The 21,517-nt window shown below is 32.3% G+C and overlaps 7 protein-coding genes and 1 long non-coding RNA gene across 11 annotated transcripts in view; 4 read left to right on the top strand and 4 right to left on the bottom strand.

Annotated features, from left to right (window-relative positions):
- The window catches only part of LOC115232751 (mitogen-activated protein kinase kinase kinase 12), a 17,601-nt gene extending 11,270 nt beyond the window's left edge, over positions 1-6,331 (bottom strand). The window contains exons 1-3 of one of the 3 annotated variants that reach the window (XM_029802815.1): positions 6,232-6,331; positions 5,346-5,749; positions 4,979-5,189 (exon numbers count right to left, since the gene is read on the bottom strand). The gene's annotated coding sequence lies outside the window, so the exon portion shown is untranslated. Of the gene's footprint in view, positions 1-4,978; positions 5,750-6,231 lie in introns of all 3 variants that reach the window. The other 2 variants (XM_029802814.1, XM_029802818.1) reach the window with 2 other exon arrangements.
- Positions 6,332-6,507: 176 nt separating this feature from the next.
- Positions 6,508-11,955, top strand: LOC115232758 (putative inositol monophosphatase 3). 2 transcript variants are annotated; one of them, XM_029802832.1, is made up of 8 exons: positions 6,516-6,642; positions 8,878-9,205; positions 9,303-9,605; positions 9,791-10,039; positions 10,725-10,885; positions 10,984-11,101; positions 11,375-11,474; positions 11,568-11,955. In XM_029802832.1, exons 3-8 carry the CDS (start codon positions 9,377-9,379, stop codon positions 11,725-11,727), a joined length of 1,017 nt encoding a protein of 338 aa, XP_029658692.1. In that variant the 5' UTR covers positions 6,516-6,642; positions 8,878-9,205; positions 9,303-9,376; the 3' UTR covers positions 11,728-11,955. The 2 variants fall into 2 exon arrangements, with proteins under 2 accessions (XP_029658693.1, XP_029658692.1); XM_029802833.1 differs by lacking the exon at positions 8,878-9,205 and having other exon boundaries at positions 6,508-6,642.
- Positions 6,649-8,927, bottom strand: LOC115232755 (tubulin delta chain-like). The gene is made up of 3 exons (XM_029802822.1): positions 8,792-8,927; positions 7,317-8,667; positions 6,649-6,841 (listed from the first exon to the last, which is right to left on the bottom strand). Exons 2-3 carry the CDS (start codon positions 8,647-8,649, stop codon positions 6,822-6,824), a joined length of 1,353 nt encoding a protein of 450 aa, XP_029658682.1. The 5' UTR covers positions 8,650-8,667; positions 8,792-8,927; the 3' UTR covers positions 6,649-6,821.
- An 82-nt stretch (positions 11,956-12,037) lies between the features above and the next one.
- On the bottom strand, positions 12,038-13,731 carry LOC115232759 (cell growth-regulating nucleolar protein). Its single transcript, XM_029802835.1, has 3 exons — positions 13,362-13,731; positions 12,867-13,228; positions 12,038-12,698 (listed from the first exon to the last, which is right to left on the bottom strand). Exons 1-3 carry the CDS (start codon positions 13,484-13,486, stop codon positions 12,169-12,171), a joined length of 1,017 nt encoding a protein of 338 aa, XP_029658695.1. The 5' UTR covers positions 13,487-13,731; the 3' UTR covers positions 12,038-12,168.
- Positions 13,732-13,940: 209 nt separating this feature from the next.
- Positions 13,941-17,197, top strand: LOC115232752 (twinkle protein, mitochondrial-like). The gene is made up of 7 exons (XM_029802820.1): positions 13,941-14,876; positions 14,975-15,216; positions 15,304-15,988; positions 16,101-16,345; positions 16,426-16,526; positions 16,593-16,809; positions 16,891-17,197. Exons 1-7 carry the CDS (start codon positions 14,543-14,545, stop codon positions 17,029-17,031), a joined length of 1,965 nt encoding a protein of 654 aa, XP_029658680.1. The 5' UTR covers positions 13,941-14,542; the 3' UTR covers positions 17,032-17,197.
- LOC115232762 lies at positions 15,260-18,364 on the bottom strand. The gene is made up of 3 exons (XR_003883651.1): positions 17,921-18,364; positions 15,449-15,627; positions 15,260-15,355 (listed from the first exon to the last, which is right to left on the bottom strand). It is a non-coding gene; the product is annotated as an uncharacterized LOC115232762 (long non-coding RNA).
- Positions 17,292-18,937, top strand: LOC115232761 (glycosyltransferase 25 family member-like). The gene is made up of 2 exons (XM_029802837.1): positions 17,292-17,635; positions 18,645-18,937. The coding sequence occupies exons 1-2, from the start codon at positions 17,448-17,450 to the stop codon at positions 18,916-18,918; spliced, it is 462 nt and encodes a 153-aa protein (XP_029658697.1). The 5' UTR covers positions 17,292-17,447; the 3' UTR covers positions 18,919-18,937.
- An 11-nt stretch (positions 18,938-18,948) lies between these two features.
- Positions 18,949-21,423, top strand: LOC115232859 (twinkle protein, mitochondrial-like; the record flags this gene model as incomplete). Its single annotated transcript, XM_029803005.1, has 7 exons — positions 18,949-19,102; positions 19,201-19,442; positions 19,530-20,214; positions 20,327-20,571; positions 20,652-20,752; positions 20,819-21,035; positions 21,117-21,423. Coding segments are annotated over 7 exons (1,785 nt in total), but the record flags the coding sequence as incomplete, so codon positions are not given.
- Between the last annotated feature and the right edge of the window lie 94 nt (positions 21,424-21,517).

Below are 21,517 nucleotides of genomic sequence, written 5' to 3' on the forward strand. Positions count from 1 at the left end.
ATGCCGATCTAGTAAGAGGCGTGGTATTTTTGCCTGTTCGCATACCGAACCTTAGCACTCGTTTTACTTTATTTGACACACAGATTCTTTGGACTTTGAGCTCATTTGACCCTGTTATTTATGCATTTTTTCCCCGACAATTAAGATAGTCGTTTTCGAAACAATGAAGAATTATATGAACTAGAATGCAAACAAAAGATAAATGCAAGTGCACAATTATGTGCCACATATTAAATAAATAATAACTTTAGCAAATAGTTTTCTCCAATAAAACTCAGACAAAAGATTCGAGCGATATGTGTTATCAAACAGCGTGTGTATATGTTTAAACAGTTGTGTTTTAATATTTCAAAGTAAATACGTTCGAGTGTCAAGTTCGGATATAAACCGATAATCAAACTGTTTAATCGATTTCCATTATCCGAAGATTCAATTGTTCGAATGGTTTAGATATTAAAGAAAATTCGAATAAAAATAATATTCGGTCTCTTTTTAAATTATAAATTATAAATTTAGCTGAACAGATTTATATGTATATTTTCTGTATATTTAGAAGGTAAGTTTCCGGTAGCGTAATAAATGAGGGGTAAATTATATTCGCTTCATATACATCCCTTACACGAAGGGCGAAAGAAACCAGGAACTCTTCCAGAATGAGTCACTAGTAGGTGTGCCTCCGTTTAATATTGCGCACCTGGATCGAAGTCTTGCCAGGTTCCAGGTTACTTGAACCCAGCGAACAATGAAACATCGTCGTCAATCCTAGCACGTATTAAACACAATAACACAACGCAAATATTCGTTTCCGATCATCTCTAAAAAATGTGAAAAATTTTCTTTCTAAATTATTCAATTGTTATATTATTTATCTAACGTTTGATATTTATTTTAAATAGATGCGTGTGTTTTGGTTCTATAACAATTATATAATATCAAATTTTATCTCAGCAATTTATATTAACATAGTTTGAGTCTATATATAAAATGAGCAATATATATAATTTTTTATATGAAATATTTAACAAAAATTTTATGAAGTTTTCAGAATGAAAGAGAAAAGCTGCGAAACAAGAACAGTTTGTTCTAAGAGAGTAAACATAGCTCGGTAATATTTCGAAGAGTTGCCAATTCTACGCGAGAGATATAGATTTTAATGAAAGTTATGTATTATACCCTCCGCGTTCTATTTAATTCTATGCACCCCGTGTACGTAAATTGCGACTTCGATCAGATATAACTTACATACGGCCATCTGACAAAAATAGCAGCGAATACTGGTATCGCATATGTCAGATCGTTACTCATATGACTTATATGTAATATTATATACTCTCTAAAAAAAAAACCCAACAAAAATCGGGAATGTTAATTTCTTTCCTCTACTGAAAGAGAAAAAACATTTTACGATAATTTTTATCGGTCACGTGATAATGATGATAATATGATGAGAAAAAATGACATACTACATATAGATATATGTTTCTATACAAAAAAGATAACTTGGTAATAATGTATATATGAAACTTTTTCTCTTTCTTTCTCTTTCTGATGCATCATTTCGTGGAAACTATTAAAATTTCTAGCTTTATTTTCAATATATATATATATATTGAATTCCGAACTATAAGTCTCTTAAAAGCTGACAAAGAATGAGAAGAAACTCTCCTAAAATGCTGTATGAACCCATCTCATAATTTGTTTTAAAAATTGATTTATTTGATTTAATGAACAAAACTATTTGTTTAAACTATCAAGGATTATAGAACTATTGCATAAATAAAGCTAGAACTTCTTAATAGTTTATAAATTTTCACAAAAAATACGTTATCTTCATCAATGTGAAAATGATTGAGAATCACTGACTATTGTATATACCTGCTCAAAAGATTAGAGTTTAGTGGAAAATAGAGAAAAGCTTCTTATAAAGATACGTTTCCCGAGAGTTTGTCTACATTTCACAGACGTGAATAAGGAAAGCTTGTCTTTTATTTAATCTCAAGTATGTCAAAAAAAATAGACATTTGCAATGTGACATTTAATTAGAAAGATTCTAATTGGAAAATATTTAAATAAAAAATTTTAAACACGCGATCATAGCTTTCTTAATGTTTGATAGTTTCTTTTGTTAAAGAATCTTCTCTCTAAAATAGCGTTAAAAAAGTTAATGCTACGTTTGCGATATCCTGTATATAATATTTATCGTGTCTTAAATAGATCTTCTCAAATCCGTTCCCTTCTCTCTATCTCACAATCTATGTATTGTATAAATATTACTTTCTATAAATGATACGATGTGAAAACGAGTTGAGAAGCACTGATAGAGAAATATACCTATGTCCAAAATAGAGTGCGTGCAGGTTGACCTACGCACACAAAGGATACTGTCTTTTAGAACTGCTGCACGGGTGCGGTCCCTTAGGGACAAAAGCGAAGATAAAAAAAAAATAAAAATGTATTTTCTATGTCGTTAAATAGATGCGAATGTTAAACTCGAACGGAGTGTTTATTGAAGATTTTTTTATGCGTCATTATTCATCAGTTTGTAACCACGATATTTCATCGACCAAACAAATTTATTTAGCTCCTTGCTACGTTAATTACAGTTCGACTTATTGACAATTTTCTTTTGTACCTAAAGAGAGAGAGAATCTGATTTTGATTGAAAGTTTTATATATTTATTTTTATATTAATTACACTGGACATTGTTACGCAATATAAAATCCCAATTCCAAAAATAAAATTTTTTTTTTTTGGAATCTATAACGTTTTTAGTTCTCGAAAAAGAATATTACAAAGAAAACCCTGCTCTAATATTTTATGTAAAGGATAATTATTATGAATTTTCCATTTTCTTTCGAAAATATTAGATTTTCTACAGCTCTGATTAAACAAAAATAAAGCGCGATCAAATGCTTTGCATCTGTATGAATAAAAATAGGAATAAATTGGAAAAAAAAATATATATATATATATATACATCTAAGTATATTCGAAGATTGTATCTGCAGTGTCTGTCTCGCGTGTAGTATCGATCGCACGAGAGCTGCCATGTATGAATGAAATCGCCCCTCGGAGTCACATAAGCAAACACATGAAACGTGAGGCTCAATCTTTAAAGAATAGTTCGCGTACGCTTTGGCTGCGCATCCTGGCATCGAAATCACCCGATAATGGCCAGTGATCGCAATGCTGCCTAATAGCAAAGACGATGCCCTGCGGTTAATCGCCTATAATGACTGATTTATTATTGAGAAATAATCCTACAAACATCAAACTATTATTGATTATGAATATTACGGATAGCTATTAAGATTGTTATTTCTCAGTTTTGTTATGAAATTTTTAACATGTATTTATATCTAATCATAGTTATATATGTAAGAAATAAGGCTAGATAATAGACTTCCTGGAATATTAATATTAATGTTTGTAATATTAATAGTATTTAAATTCATTTTAAGTACTTTTCATTAAGTACAATTCATACTTCATTAAGTACTATTGTTTTATTTTCAAAATAAAAATTAAGAATTATATGTAATATGTAAAGATCGATGTAATGAATAAGAGATGCTATTCGTGTATCATTGATAATTTAACACAATCTTCGAAATTTCGTATGCTTAAATTTCTTTATGATATATATCTATCCTTTATAAAATATTTATGTAACAAAATCAGAGATTCCTATCAAAACAGAACATTCCGCGGGTCCTTCGATACAATCGATATCCGTAACAAAATCTCTTCCTATCGTATAATTCGCATTTATTATAATATTGATATAATTATATGAATCTGATAGAAAATTAAAATATAATAATAGTGCATAATATTTCTTTCTCTTTTTTTTCTCAAAAATTTAATATTTGTTGCATTGTTGCTTAAATCTGAAATCACTCAAGTAGAATTATCCCTACAGACCAAAGGATTAATTATCGATATTAAAGACGACTTGAATTACGAGTAAAGGAACAAAGCATAGATATAGTGAGAAATAATTATTAAAGATGCTGTGATCTCTCTCTCTCTCTCTCAAAATGTAAATAGTAACGATAAATATAAAAATTTATAAAATTATATCAGTTACGAATTATAATAAAAACCTAAATTTTTTGGGGGGAAAAAATGCAAAGAGAAATTAGTTCTATTACCTTAAATTTAATTTAACGTATTCTTTTTTATCCATCACAGTGAGATGGGCATATTTTAGTTGTACTTTTGCACTATCAGCAAATCGATTGGACGCATCGGTGCGCACCAAATATCAGCAGCGTACAAATTATCATCAAGCGTATGCCAGTAAAACAGGATATAAAATAGCTGCTCGCTTATGCGAGATGTTTAACATATCATTGTATCCTTGACAGTGATCGTTTCAGAATTGTCAAGGCATTTTCATGGTCGCCTTTGACCTTTGACTCTTTTTAATCAATGTACAATATCACTTTCTTTAATTATCAAATATGTAAAATTTAATGTAAGTGATTAGTTTTCCAAATTATGTATGTGTCATATGTGAAGCAATAAATATATATTGCTCCGAAAATACAAAGTGGTTTTTCCTTTGTCTCCTTTCTCACTTTCCGCTCCAAAGTCTAAACATACCTATATCGTACATCCCGGCGTCTATCATCTACGTCATCTTAAACGCGGCGAGTGCAAAAAATTGCAGCCAGAAAACGAGAGGTCCTTCGCGAGTCGAGGCGAAACGATCGGCGGCATCGAGGCGAGCTTTCACTTTTCTCGGACTCGACTTGCACAAGCAAGCGAGCATACGCCGATTGTCCGTGCACGACGAAACGACCACTTGGATCGTGAACATTTCCCCTCGCGCGAAACGGGGGATGAGCGTGTGCTTTTCATTTCCTCCTCCGCGAGAGAGGAAACGAAAAGGACGGACGAAAAGAGACGCGCGGGCGCGCGCGCGTCTCTTATCGATTAGAAACGGCGCGCTGCCACCCTCTCGAAACTCACCTGCAGCCAAACGCTGCTCTCCGCTGCGACAACGGGATCGAGTGTTTGCGTGATCGTCGTCGTCGCCATTCACACTCTCCGTGAGTCGCTTGTTTATTAAGCGTCGTCGCAACGCTACGTCTGTCCTCGTAGAAGCTCGCAGCGATCACAATACGAGGAGACGGTCTTCCTCTTCGTAGCCGCGCCGGACGTCGTCGCCACAGACACGAATCTAGAAGGCACGTAATACATATTACGCTCGCCTCGAGCCGAGCACAACAAACGCTCGTCTGTTCGCACACCCGCGTGCAGTATCACACCTAAGTCTCCGCGTTCAGATTTATTTCGCTCTCGCACAGCGATAAACAACCCCGCCAGCGATACGCACCCCGACGCACGACGCGTTCGACGGACACTGGACAAAATGGCGCGCGTCATCGGTCCCGCGACTCCGACGCCAGAGAGCGCCCGTTCCCTCATACGTGGGGGAGGAGGTCGGCTGCGTGATGCGGTGACGCGAAGGGGAATCGGCCGACGTCACGCTGCAACGAGATGAAGCGCGGAGAACGAACAGGTTTCTACGCCGACCAAAACCACGCCTCTTCGGTATTCAAGTCGCGTCGGTGATGACCGCGAGAGAACCTCTATCCCTGCGACCTAGTCCGGAAGCGAGATGTTTCTTCAAGTATTTCGCTTCGAAAATGATTTCATACAGAGTACCGTTTTGTATTCTTCTTAACAATATCATTTTGATACTTTTTTGTCATTCTCGCATCATAAATTTTGTAAAATCTAAAAAAGCAAAATTAAAATTTGATTATAATTGTAAAGAGCATATTATGTAAAGAAATATATAAAAGAAAATGTGTATAGAAAAAATATAAAAAAAGAGACTCGAGAAGCCCAGTTTAAAAAAAATTTTTTTTTTAAGCATGCTGTTTTTCTAAAGCAAAAAATACAATATGAATGGAAAGTAAAATATATTTATATATAGAAATATTAAGATTTCTCAAGGATTAAAATGTAAATATATTATAATTGTAAAACGAATATTTTAAAATTATTCAAATCAATGTTCATAAATATTTTTTGAGCTTGATTAAAATGATTGAGAATTATAAATGTTTTATTCTCATATTCATTATAGAGAGATATCTGTAATCACAATAAATTAATTTGTGTTTTAATTTTGCTGTGATACAATACAAAAAAGAGAAAAAAAGGAAATAAAACGCATTATCTTGAGAATTTTGAATTATAAATATAATACATACCAGAGAGAAAAATAGCACGTAGATATTTCAGGATACGAGATTGAATCCTGGAATAGGCTCATTTGCCGCCGAGATTCCGTCGCTCGATCATTCCTTGGATTGTTTCCGAGTTGATGTGGGAGAAAAAGAAGGGTGAAAGGGGCAGATGAGGGTTCCTGGAAACGTTCCCCTCTTCCAAGAAACGGGATGATCGGATTTTCTATTTTTGCGTCTATCCGTGACGCGTACACATTGCGCAGAAGGTGTATTTGATACGATATATACGTATGGATTTCTATCCCAGCAGGGATGCAGGGACGCAATTGCGCAGAGAAGGCTCTAAAGGCGACGCGGTGAAATAGACGAGGCTCAGACACATGATAGTATTACATCGACACAAATGACTCTTCATCTCATCTCGCTTTTCCCTCGGTAAGCATACTCGCTCGTTCGTTCTATTGTCGCCTTTCTCCCTCTTCTACTCTGCCTCCTTTTTGTCCGTCTTTCCTCCTTTACGAGTCTCTTTCACGTGTCCCGTAGTCGCAGCTCGGTCGATTCCCAAATGACATCACAACCGCTCGCCCATCTCGTAGTAACCGTGACCGTGATACTCAAGGTCTCGTGTAAACGCCTACGCATAATGTACTTGGCAAAAGTAGAAATGTCAAGAGAGAATGAATTAAGAAATAAATCTATATATCTGACAAGTGAAGTAACTGTAAAAACTCATTCTTTAGGAAAAATCTGCAAAGGTTTAAAATTGTGAACTTTTTCGCATATTTTTCAAAATGAATTGAAAATAAATGTAAATAATTAAAATATATAAAATATATATATTATAAAGCACATATATGTATGTATATGCTTATGTTATATATAAAATTGTAGATTTTTTGTTCTAGCAAGTTACTACATGCTACTGCATCATATCCATAAATAATCATGGAATATTACAAAATTTTAAAGTTTAACTTGCATCATATTGTAACTAAAAAATAGCAAAAATTTGTTTTCTTATTTATAAAGATATAAATATGTCAAATTAATCAGGCAAAAATATCAGTTTCACATAAACATAAGAGTTATATAAAAAACTTAATTTTCACCATAACTCTTCAAGTTTTTATATTCCTGCACTATGTTCTCAACTTTTGCAAAAGCTTCCAAGAAATCGTCTTCCTCCAAGCCAAACTGTTTATATTGATGTAAGAAAGCCGCAAATTTGTAAGAATTCCATGCTTTGTCCAGATATGCGTCCAATGGCCGATGTATCTCTGAATTGTTGGTGATCAATGCTAAAAATTTGTCTCGATTCAAAAACTTGCGTTCCTGATGCAAGTGAGTGAACGACTCTAGCGTAATCCACTCTGGATATAAATGTCTTTTCTGCAGATCTTCCAACATTACAGCGTCATTCTCTACAGATTTGCCACGTGTTACAAGAATATTAGATACACAAGGACTATACATATAAGACATATCTGTTTTGCCCGGTATAGGATTTGGTGTTTTTAATTGGACATTTGTCAATTCCGTTTGCGATTTTGAAATTCGAAGAGTCTGCTTCAAGTGACGTATATATACATCCCACTTGTGGGTGGGTTCATACTGCAGACATGTTGCAGGAACATGAGGAGTACTCTTGATTGTTACAAATCTAAAATTGGGATGCGCAGCTATTTTGGATATTAAAAAATTCATGTCATATCTTGCCTTGTTGGTAGGTTGAAAAGCAGCGAGCAGATTCTCAGAAATAATACTGTTTATGTCGTATAACATGGTATTAGGATTCTTCAACAAACTAGTACTCATAGCATGCATCTGCTGATTCTCAAATAACATAGAAAAGTCTGCTCTGTCGGAGAACTCAGCTAGAGTCAATATAGTATTGTAATTTTGAGTGCAGACTTCTCCAAAGCTGAATGGCAACACAATCGCAGCGACAATAGACTTAGTCTCATACTCATCGCGTAGAATTTCAACCATACGGCTTCCAATACCGGATCCTGTGCCACCGGCCGAGCTAAGAAGCAGTAGAAATCCTTGAAAACGATCTAATTTCTCAATCTCTTGTCGCGTTATATTCAATATAATATTTGACAAACGTTGGCTGTTTATCTTGTAGCCGTAAGCCCAATTGTTGGCACAACCACCGCCAGATTGACAAACGACGTTGCTTATTCGATAGGTCCACGATGCGTTCGCATCCTTACATATCTTGTTCACTACCTTCTCTTCGGTATCGACGAGGATCGCCCTCGCGAAATGCCGGCCGCGTTCCGTTATTCCGTCGAACCATTTCTCGATCGTGTTTTCCGTGTACTCGTAATTAGCTCCATAAGAAACGCCGGTATTTAGACTTTCAAGATCGGTAGATACCTTCGAGAATAAGTCGTGTCCGAGTTGATTCCCACATTGTCCAAATTGTATCGTCAACATCTCGTCGAATCTCTTGTACTAAAAAATTTCAACGACACGGTGTCATTGGCGTCTCTTCTATCTTTTGTTACGTGTATTTCGGATACCACAAAGTAATTTCAGACACGCGCGATATATATTTAGAATAATTAGGATACGTTACGGTTTATTTGGAAGAAAAATTCAAGTAATGTTTGAACGGCGAGCGAGCGATCTCAAAATTCACATCCAGCCATTGCTTCCCGCCAGGAAAACTGCGTGTGCTGTAACCAAGTGCAGGGAGTGTAACTGAGTGCAACTAAAAATGAAGTCAGATGTCAGACGAACACTTTGCGCATCTTGGACACATTTACATCTCTCGCATTTAAACGATCGTCTCTTATTAACAAATCAAAAATTATGAAAAGGATTTATATTTTTTGTTCATCAATCAACAATATTGGACAACCGTAAAACTAACCATAAGATAAAAAATTTCTTTTATCTTGTAAAAAAAGAAATATGATGATGACTGATATTCAATACAAATTCCTCTGCAAATTGTCTTTGCACAAAAGTTGTTTATATAGTGTCAAAAGTATGTTACATCCGCACTAATTAACGATAAAAATATTGATAAGGTTAAGAAAAAAACCGCACCGTTAATTGCACTTATCATTATTATTTGTCAACAGGATTATTGTAATCGCATTGTGTGCGCGGCAGCAGAAACACGGATTCGTTGTTAATTGCAAGTCATTAATTTGCAATGTACAATAGGATGGGTGTGCGTATGCAAAGAATACTTTTGTGCGTAGTCGCGGTGATTTTTGGCATCGTCTATTTATGCGCAAATCGGCGCGCGAACGAGAAAGATGTATCTTTGAAACAGCTTCTCGCCGCCGCGATAAGAGCGGCCGAAATCGGAGGATCTGAAGTAGTGGCTGTGCACGATCAGATTAAATTCAAAATCGAAAGCAAAGGTCAAACGAAGGAAGGTAATACTATTAATATACGACTTGGTATTTATAGTATGATAATAATATGCACACACTATTGTCATATTTTTTTCACAAATCATTTGCATTATTTAGTACATCTATTTTATAATTTTGTTCATTTTCTTCAATCAATACATTTTAGAGTGTAAATTAAAATGATTCTTTTTCTGTTATCTTTAAAGGAGTCAATGATCCAGTAACAGCGGCAGATTATAGATCTCACTGTGCCATGTATCGTGCTTTAACAGAATCATTCCCAGGAATTACTGTGATATCCGAGGAAACGTCACAAGATTGTGACAAAATTGTAGTAGAAAACATTAAGAATTCTGTTAAAAGTATTGATGGTTATAATATTAGCGATGATATTGTGAACATTAATGATATTACAATTTGGATAGATCCTCTTGATGCTACCAAAGAGTTTACAGGTAACAATATACCTTTATTTTAATAATATCGTAATACTTTTAATGAAATTACTTTACAGATCATTTATGACAAGAATTTTATTTTTAAGATTGTATGATAAATATACTTTTATGTTCAAAAACATAACTATAAGTAATATAAGACTACACATATATAAATTCTATAAAAAGAAGATATTAAAAATTTAGGTAATGTGGATATGAGAAAAATATTACCTGTAATTGCAATTTGATAACAATATTTTTGTCTATTAAGAGGCATTAATTATTTTCAGGATCAAATAAATCAATAAAAATAGATTATGGACATAAGACACAGATAGACAATTATTTCACACATACAGTTCTGTAATAGTATAAAATCCATATTATAAACAATCAGAAATATTAATTGTGGGTAAAGCCTATTCTTACCTTAAATGAATGATTTAATAATTTATAGACACAATAGAGTTTGATACAAAATTCGAAAGTTATTAAAATATTCTGTTTTTATGAAAGAATCTTCAAATTTACTAAATGTCCTTGTTGCAATTATTAAACATTTTTATTGAACAAAGCAATTCAATCCTTTTTATGAAATTGTATCTAAAAAGACATTCAATAGTTTTGCATTTTTATCTTCTTATCATGTTGCTTTATAAAAGTTAAAATTGAAGTATTTTACAATATTTTATATTTTTAGAAAATTTACTTCAATATGTATCTACTATGGTATGCGTAGCTGTGAAAGGACAACCAATTATTGGGGTTATATATAAGCCATTTGAGACGAAGCAGAATTACAGTTTATTCTGGACATGGACTAATCATGGCGTATCAAAAAATTTGAAAAATTTGCCCAAGGTAATTTATGTGAATTTAAAAATATAATTCAATTAAGGGGTAGTGATGTATATAATTGAAATGGAGTAAACTTTACCTGACTAATCTTTGTTCAACAGACAAAGGATAATAGAACACCTGTCCTGATTGTATCTCTTTCACATGCTGGACAAGTTAAAAATGCATCTAAAGTTGCCTTTGGCAACAATGTTGAAATTATTTCTGCTGCTGGTGCAGGTAAAGATTTTTTTTTTTTTTTTAAATATAATCATACTTTTTTTTGTAATTTACTTTCTGTAAGACTTATAAGGAGAATAGAGCTAAATGATAAGATGATTTATAAGACAAATGATAATTTTTATACACAACATGGATTTTCAGCTGTTAAGGATTTTGATATATTATGTATTTATTTTTTGTTAACCCCATGTAGCCTTATTTTATTCTTTTCATACCTTTAATTTTTGTTATTATTAAGGATTTATACTAAGAATAAACGTTTTATTTTAGGATATAAGTTCTTGGAAGTAGCTGTTGATAATGCGACAGCCTATGTTCATACAACTGCTATCAAGAAATGGGACATATGTGCAGGCACAGCAATTCTGAGGTATTATTATTAAAATATTTTACTGTATATTATTTTAATAGTTATTCAGTATTTGTCCATTCTATTTATTTGTTTTGTTGTTTTTCAATATAGTGCTTTAGGAGGAACTGTGACACAGTTGTACGATCAACAACCAATTTATTTTGGAGCTAACGATGCCAAAGTACTTACAAAGGGTCTTTTAGCGACTATGAGTGATCACGCATGGTATTCTAAAAAATTCTTACATGACTTTCCATCTGATTTTCATTAATTAAAAATAAAATACACATGAAGCAAAAATTAAGAGAGACTGTGTACAGTAAATTGTTTCTGATGGTGATAAAGTTTGTGTTCCAAGTGATGAATATTAATATGCTGTCATAGGCAATAAGATTACATATCTTCCAATAACTGTTATTAAGTACTTATTGTAAGAAATATATTTCTCATAGTTGTATAAAAATAGACTTTTATACAATAAATCAAGTTATAATAGCCATTCACAGTTTTATAAATTACAAACTCAAATATTTTATAAAAATATATTAGTGAAAATATAATACATGAAATAAAAAATGTTATTTGCAAATTGATTTATTGCATTGATAGTTTTTTTTATGTATACAGCCGAATGAAATGTTTCTCTCTTTCATATTATTTATATAGCATTACTTACTTTGTATTTTTCTCTGATACTTTTTCAGGAAAGTGATTATTCGACTAAGGAGGGTAATTTTACTGTATCTTCTAGAACACATATTACAGATGCTTTTTTCATCTTCTTCAATGTCTTATTAAACTTTACAATAGCTTTTTCACGTTCTATGTCAGTCTGATTACATACATCATGTATGTTAGAAACATGAGATATATATTTTTTAATAACTTTGCTTTGTAGTTTTTTTAAAGATACTTCATCTTTAGCTTGTACAACATCTAAAATAGTCTTTTTCCAATCAAATGGATTATTATTACTTTCATTTTCATTCGTTTCTAAAGTGGATGTTTTTGAAATCTTTACAGCAGGTTGGAGGTCCTCTGGCATTTCAACATTAGTTGATTTCAATTGTCGTTTCTTAGATTTTTTTTTACACACATTATCACCATTAGTTTCGCATGCTTTGTCATTTCCATTTTGATGCTTTGAAGAATTATTTTCTTTGCATATATTTTCATTATTTTGATTCTCAACAATATTCCGATTATCAAACGAATGATTGGAATCTATGTTTGTTGTCTTATCTATTAAAGAACAAATACTCCAATTAGATTTATTGTAACAATATTTATGTATATATTAAATCTATTTTTTATTATGTATATAATTTATTGATATATAATCTATATTCTACATACATTAGAAAGAGTTTCAATGTTGTTTGATAAACTTAAACTGCTATAATTACTCACCATTATTTTGTCCTAGAGTTTGTGTAGTATCTTGTTTTTGAGTATGTGCAGCAGATTCTTGACTTTGTTGTTTGTATGCAGTTTCCATTTTATCCCAAATGCCTTCCACAATTGTCATATTTACACGATTACCCATTGCATTGCGTATGAAATTAAGGAATTTAGTCTTCTTCCTTGGTATATTTTCATATTTCGATAAAGCATTAAGAAAGTTTCTTTCCGCATTGGATAAATCTATCGTTCCATTCAGCAAATTGTTGACGACGCAAACTTTATTTGCATTAGGCTTTGCAACATAATCTTTTCCGCCGTATCGTTCGGCTTCGGTTAAGCACTTGGTATGTACAAGATATTCCTCGTCCCTTGAAATAATTAAAAATATTAAAAACATTTAATTACGTGCGTATGTAATATTATGTGACGTAGATAATATTAAATCAATTAGTATATATATTCGAAGATTTTTTAATTCAACACTTTTATATAAATTCTTACCGAAAATCCTTTAAGCAATCCGCACAGGTTAAAAAGGGTGGATTTCGGCACCTAAATTGATAATGTTTAGCCACTTTAGGCTTTTGTAATGTATCGCCGCAATGGTTACAAGTAAAGACAACCATACTGTATGACCGTTTATATTTATACAATCAAATTTAGCAATATTAATTAAAATAACTGTTAATATATCCACGAATATGTTATCGAATAATAACGCTAACCTAATTTATCCGGACACGAGGGACACGAGACACACGAAACAGGAAGTCTGTTCTTTATAGCTGAACTGGCTGCACTAGTTCAGAGCTTATCTTTCTCCTTCCAACGGGGAGAGAAAAAGATACTCTGAACTAGTGCAGCCAGTTCAGCTATAAATAACAGACCCAGGGTTGCATTCGTAAATCTACTTGTCGGAATAGAGCAGCGTTTAATTGACCAATCAGGACAAGAGGAGCGAAAATTTGTCCTGATTGATCAATCAAACGCTACTATTTTACTCCGAAAAATAGAGAAGATAGAAAATACTGAAACAAGAAACGAATTTTTTGATCGTGACGATAAAATAAAAAATCTATTTTTATTATCTATGCACAAAATCAACAATCTAGGGAACTAAAAGATTATCTTATAAAATTAGCGGGCGTCTTCAACTGCACTTTTTCTCAAAGTTCTCATGTCTTCTTGTTTTTCTTTAGATCCTGAGTACACTTCAAGAGCAGAAAGTGTAAGACTAAAGAGAACTAAAACAGATTTTTCTTCCCCCTCCGCCGCTTCTCAATGTATGCACCACGTGCTTTAAACACGCCATGCCGGTTCTGTTATTTACAATCATCAGTATAATCATCAATGCATGCTGCATAGTGTACTAATTATGGTCATTCAATTCATTATCAGTGAAAATCTTAGCTTTGAAAATTTTGTAAAGTTATCGCGGCTTCTATAAACATTATTCTTATTCTTACACGACAAGAGTGTAAGTGATCCATGAATGATGTAAATAATAGTAAACTTTTGTAAGAGATTTAAATTATCTACATTAATGATTTGGATAGTGTCTGAAGAATTGTATTATAGTAATGTTTATAAAGTTGTGTGAATTATCGTTGAAAAAGTTCTTAAGAGTTCTTTAAGATAAATTAACGAAATGCGATTATACATTACTGAGAAGAACAATTTTGATGTGGCTAGATGATAATCAAAGTAATTCTGATGTCAATAAAGCCTCTATTATCAGACAAAAAAAAATAATGTTTTTAAAATTATTGGTGCGCCCTTTAAGTGCAAGAAGATACGATAAATTTCGGACATTTTATCATCGTTTGTATCACATTGAGAGCATTAGTAGCACAATAAACGAATCAGTACCTGGGGTGTCAATATCTCAAATAAAACAGAGTCTGAAACAAAAACAAATTTCTATCGTCGAAGGACATGCATGTATAATTATAGAATGTCCCATGTGTGACTTTGAAAAATTAAAAAAGGCCAAGATTTATATTAATAAGACAACAGGTAAGGAATGATAATATAAAATATACAATATATAATTTATATAAACAGATACAATTAAAATAACTCTTTTTTTTCTTAAAAAACTTATTTTATTCAAGGTTACTTTATGTGTGATAAATGTAGTTCTAAAGGTGAATGGAACATACTAGAAAAGTTTTTATTGTTAACAAAAAAATCAAGCAAAACGAATAATATACAGGAATTGGAAACTTTAAGAAATACTATAAGAATTCAAGAAGATTATGTTCCGGAATGGAATAATATAATAAAATCTAATCAGCAAGTGGCAGATTTATCACCAGATTTGTACGAGAAAGTTCTACATACATTCTCTCTCCCAGTAAGATAATTGAATTAACAGATATTTTTCAATGTGTATAACTTTATATATTTACGTAATATAATTATTAAATATTAAATGTTATAGATAATTTCACAACAAGACATCTCACAATTAAATGGAGTATATGCAGCTGCACCTATGTTATTATATTTTCCATTAATTGCCTTTGGTAACAGTATTGTTGGTTATAAAACTCTTTCTAGCAAATCAGAATTAGAACAAACCATACCTATTAGCAATGTTGGTGGGTTTATCAATTACAAGCAAAAAGGCACTAGAACTGATGGAACTGCAGTGGTTGTGCCGACAATACATGATTTATTGGCATTAGCATCTCAAAAGGCTGCAAATGTGATTATCTGTTTGCCGTATAATTTGCAGAACTTACCACAGCAGTTGTTGCCAAGTCTGGAAAGTTTTAAGAAATTAATTTTATGGTTTGGAAATGACGAGCCTAGCTGGTATACAGCCAGACAATTTGCTAAGAAATTAAATGAAAAGAGATGTTACTTTGTAAGACCAATTGACACGCAACCTAGACCAAAGCTAGCCATTGACAAAGGCTACGATCTTAAAAGTATTTTGGCGAATGCGCAGCCGATATGGCATAAAAGTATTACTACTTTCGATGATCTCAGGCAAGATGTATTATGTGATTTGCAAAATATAGATAAAGTTCAGGGTGTAAAGTGGAAAAGATACCCTGCTCTAAATCGAATTTTAAAGGGACATAGAAGAGGAGAGTTTACAATTCTAACTGGACCTACTGGTAATAGTCGTACATTAATTAAAATTTATTCTATATTAAGACACAACAAAATAGCAAATAAATTTCATTTGGATTACTAGATATATTTTTTCACATGTTAGCATATTTTCAGGTTGTGGAAAAACTACATTTATGAGCGAGTATTCACTAGATTTAGCAATGCAAGGAGTTAATACATTATGGGGAAGTTTTGAAATCAGGAATGCTCGGCTAGCCAAAACTATGTTACAACAAATGGCAGAGGTGTCTCTAGAAGACAATTTGGACAAGTTTAACACGTATGCAGATGCTTTCAACAAATTGCCGATTTATTTTATGACTTTTCATGGTCAGCAGAACATCAGAGTTGTTATGGATGTATGACCATATATCAAATGATCTATAAGTGAAAAAATCAGTATTATGTATATCTGTTACACTTATTCTTTTTTTGTCAGGCAGTTGAACATGCAACATATGTGCATGATATAGCTCATGTAATAATTGACAATATGCAGTTTATGATGGGCATATCGGATGAATCAAAACATATGGATAGGTGAGACAAATGTTTTAAAGATCTCTTTATAAAACTTGATTTTATTTATACAGCATTATGTCATAGATTTTGGAAACAGGACAAAATCATAGCAGAATTTAGAAATTTTGCTACAAAGTATAATTGCCATGTTACTCTGGTTATACATCCAAGAAAAGAACGAGAGGAAGAATTGACGACATTATCTATTTTTGGCAGTGCTAAAGCAAGCCAAGAAGCTGATAATGTATTAATTATACAAGATAAAAGGCTTACTAATCTACGAGGAAAGAAATATTTGCAGGTATATGTCTGCAAATAGATTATACAAGTACATCTTCAACAATAAGTAATACTATAACATTATTTTATTGTATCACATTAGGTTGCAAAGAATCGATATAGTGGAGATTTGGGCATAACGGTTCTGGAATTTGACAAAACCAGACTCAGTTATGTACAAAAGAAGAAAACAAAATCAGAGGAAGCAAAAGAAGGAAAAGAAACTCTTCCTAAAGTTGAATAATGATAATAGTAATAATAGCTTGTTACCAAAATTACGAACACTACATTAGAAAATACATTCGCCAAACAATTTATATTTTAAGTGAAATGTATTTTGTATAAATTTCTACAATATTTTCTACAGAACCTAAAAAAAATCATCATATTTTATACATTACATAGAAAAAGAATAAGGAGATGTATATATTTATATATAAAAGATATTCATAAAATAAAATGATTAAATTATGTGATTTATTGCACAGAGTTTTCTGCTTTACCGATTGCGTACGCCCACGTGCTTGTGATAATAGCAACAGAAAAGATCATGTCATCGGTCATCGGGTCGTCTCTTGGCATAATTTGTTTCTGCACTTAAATCTTAATAGACCGCGTCGAGAAACGCACGCGACTTTATACGTGCGTTAACTTTACACGATGATACTTCGAAAATACTATCTTATTTATTTCGTTATTAGTCTCGCGTGGTTTGCTGCGTGCGATGTACTTTCGAAGGAACCGACTGTGCTGATTGCTATTTTAGTCAGGAATAAAGCGCACACATTACCGTATTTTCTGAGTCTGTTGGAACGACAAGATTATCCCAAGAAACGAATATGTCTCTGGTGAGTAACGAGACATAACCTTACTTTACTCCTACGTGCCGGCAACGACATTGCCAGAGAAACTTATATATGAAAATATTTAAATTCATCCACGTAATAAATATTGATACACTAACAATCAAATAACTAATCGGCGCAGGTTAATCAAGATTTCAATTTAAGCGTAAATTCGATGAAAATATTTACGCATCTCCCATAATAAATTGCTTTATAATTGTTATATTTGGCGAGATTAAATGTTTTTAATAATAAACGTATGAGAGAAGGAGAATTAATTTAAATTACCTTAAATTAAATCCCTGTTCGTTGGAATCGTCCGGAAAATCGTATTGATGGAATTTTATGTTAGCGCATTTTTTACGCTTCGTCTCATTTTATTTACAAACAAAATTATTTATAAACTTGAAGTTGCCCGCCAGTCGCGCAATCAACGCGGCGTGTTCGGAATTATATCGTGCAGTATCGCATTTCATACCTCCGCACAAAGTGACAAAAGGTGAGCGTAGGTAAACGGTCTATCTACGAACTATCAATAATAGGTGCGCATGCGAGTATGGCTGCGTTTGGAAACATCACCCGTGTGCATGATGGATGATATTTCTGAACGCAGCCTATACCTGACGTCATATGACGTCACGCGACGACTGCGCAAGAACTCCATTGTTCCGCTCGAATTTATTTCACGCATCTTTCATTGTAAAATGTAATCAATCTGTAAGTATCGCTCCTAATTCTTTTAAATTTTGTTTCTTTGACAATTCTATCGTTGAATAAGTATTTATACAATATAAACAGAAACGAGAATATAAAAAAATTAGACTATTGAAAAAAATAAATTCTCACATACATATATATACACTCATTTGAATTTATACTCCATCTTAAATGTGTTATATTATTGCGATTAAAATTTTCTGATATAATACGATTTATTTATATCAAGTTTTATATATAACATATACAGAACATAATCACGATGAGACGATTTTTCACACACTGATTGTTTTAGGATACGCAGCGATAATAATGTCGATAGATCTATAGAGATATTGAATAAATGGATCAGTTTAGAAGGCGAAAAGTATCATTCCTTGAATGTTCAGTTAAATGCAACATCAACGAGGTTCGAGGATGAGAGAACATTTGCCAATTGGTCGCCCCGCAGATTTGCGCACGTGATAGATTTGCGTGAACAAGCGCTCAATCATGCGAGACAAATATGGGCAGATTTCATTTGGGTGAACATATTTTTTAATCTTAATAATCTCTTTAATTTATTTTGAGAGAATAAATTATTATTTTTTGCATGAATAACAGTACCTGGGGTGTCAATATCTCAAATAAAACAGAGTCTGAAACAAAAACAAATTTCTATCGTCGAAGGACATGCATGTATAATTATAGAATGTCCCATGTGTGACTTTGAAAAATTAAAAAAGGCCAAGATTTATATTAATAAGACAACAGGTAAGGAATGATAATATAAAATATACAATATATAATTTATATAAACAGATACAATTAAAATAACTCTTTTTTTTCTTAAAAAACTTATTTTATTCAAGGTTACTTTATGTGTGATAAATGTAGTTCTAAAGGTGAATGGAACATACTAGAAAAGTTTTTATTGTTAACAAAAAAATCAAGCAAAACGAATAATATACAGGAATTGGAAACTTTAAGAAATACTATAAGAATTCAAGAAGATTATGTTCCGGAATGGAATAATATAATAAAATCTAATCAGCAAGTGGCAGATTTATCACCAGATTTGTACGAGAAAGTTCTACATACATTCTCTCTCCCAGTAAGATAATTGAATTAACAGATATTTTTCAATGTGTATAACTTTATATATTTACGTAATATAATTATTAAATATTAAATGTTATAGATAATTTCACAACAAGACATCTCACAATTAAATGGAGTATATGCAGCTGCACCTATGTTATTATATTTTCCATTAATTGCCTTTGGTAACAGTATTGTTGGTTATAAAACTCTTTCTAGCAAATCAGAATTAGAACAAACCATACCTATTAGCAATGTTGGTGGGTTTATCAATTACAAGCAAAAAGGCACTAGAACTGATGGAACTGCAGTGGTTGTGCCGACAATACATGATTTATTGGCATTAGCATCTCAAAAGGCTGCAAATGTGATTATCTGTTTGCCGTATAATTTGCAGAACTTACCACAGCAGTTGTTGCCAAGTCTGGAAAGTTTTAAGAAATTAATTTTATGGTTTGGAAATGACGAGCCTAGCTGGTATACAGCCAGACAATTTGCTAAGAAATTAAATGAAAAGAGATGTTACTTTGTAAGACCAATTGACACGCAACCTAGACCAAAGCTAGCCATTGACAAAGGCTACGATCTTAAAAGTATTTTGGCGAATGCGCAGCCGATATGGCATAAAAGTATTACTACTTTCGATGATCTCAGGCAAGATGTATTATGTGATTTGCAAAATATAGATAAAGTTCAGGGTGTAAAGTGGAAAAGATACCCTGCTCTAAATCGAATTTTAAAGGGACATAGAAGAGGAGAGTTTACAATTCTAACTGGACCTACTGGTAATAGTCGTACATTAATTAAAATTTATTCTATATTAAGACACAACAAAATAGCAAATAAATTTCATTTGGATTACTAGATATATTTTTTCACATGTTAGCATATTTTCAGGTTGTGGAAAAACTACATTTATGAGCGAGTATTCACTAGATTTAGCAATGCAAGGAGTTAATACATTATGGGGAAGTTTTGAAATCAGGAATGCTCGGCTAGCCAAAACTATGTTACAACAAATGGCAGAGGTGTCTCTAGAAGACAATTTGGACAAGTTTAACACGTATGCAGATGCTTTCAACAAATTGCCGATTTATTTTATGACTTTTCATGGTCAGCAGAACATCAGAGTTGTTATGGATGTATGACCATATATCAAATGATCTATAAGTGAAAAAATCAGTATTATGTATATCTGTTACACTTATTCTTTTTTTGTCAGGCAGTTGAACATGCAACATATGTGCATGATATAGCTCATGTAATAATTGACAATATGCAGTTTATGATGGGCATATCGGATGAATCAAAACATATGGATAGGTGAGACAAATGTTTTAAAGATCTCTTTATAAAACTTGATTTTATTTATACAGCATTATGTCATAGATTTTGGAAACAGGACAAAATCATAGCAGAATTTAGAAATTTTGCTACAAAGTATAATTGCCATGTTACTCTGGTTATACATCCAAGAAAAGAACGAGAGGAAGAATTGACGACATTATCTATTTTTGGCAGTGCTAAAGCAAGCCAAGAAGCTGATAATGTATTAATTATACAAGATAAAAGGCTTACTAATCTACGAGGAAAGAAATATTTGCAGGTATATGTCTGCAAATAGATTATACAAGTACATCTTCAACAATAAGTAATACTATAACATTATTTTATTGTATCACATTAGGTTGCAAAGAATCGATATAGTGGAGATTTGGGCATAACGGTTCTGGAATTTGACAAAACCAGACTCAGTTATGTACAAAAGAAGAAAACAAAATCAGAGGAAGCAAAAGAAGGAAAAGAAACTCTTCCTAAAGTTGAATAATGATAATAGTAATAATAGCTTGTTACCAAAATTACGAACACTACATTAGAAAATACATTCGCCAAACAATTTATATTTTAAGTGAAATGTATTTTGTATAAATTTCTACAATATTTTCTACAGAACCTAAAAAAAATCATCATATTTTATACATTACATAGAAAAAGAATAAGGAGATGTATATATTTATATATAAAAGATATTCATAAAATAAAATGATTAAATTATGTGATTTATTGCACAGAGTTTTCTGCTTTACC

This window comes from Formica exsecta, unplaced genomic scaffold (assembly GCF_003651465.1).
Source record: "Formica exsecta isolate Colony F162 unplaced genomic scaffold, ASM365146v1 scaffold15, whole genome shotgun sequence".
Lineage (NCBI taxonomy): Eukaryota > Metazoa > Arthropoda > Insecta > Hymenoptera > Formicidae > Formica > Formica exsecta.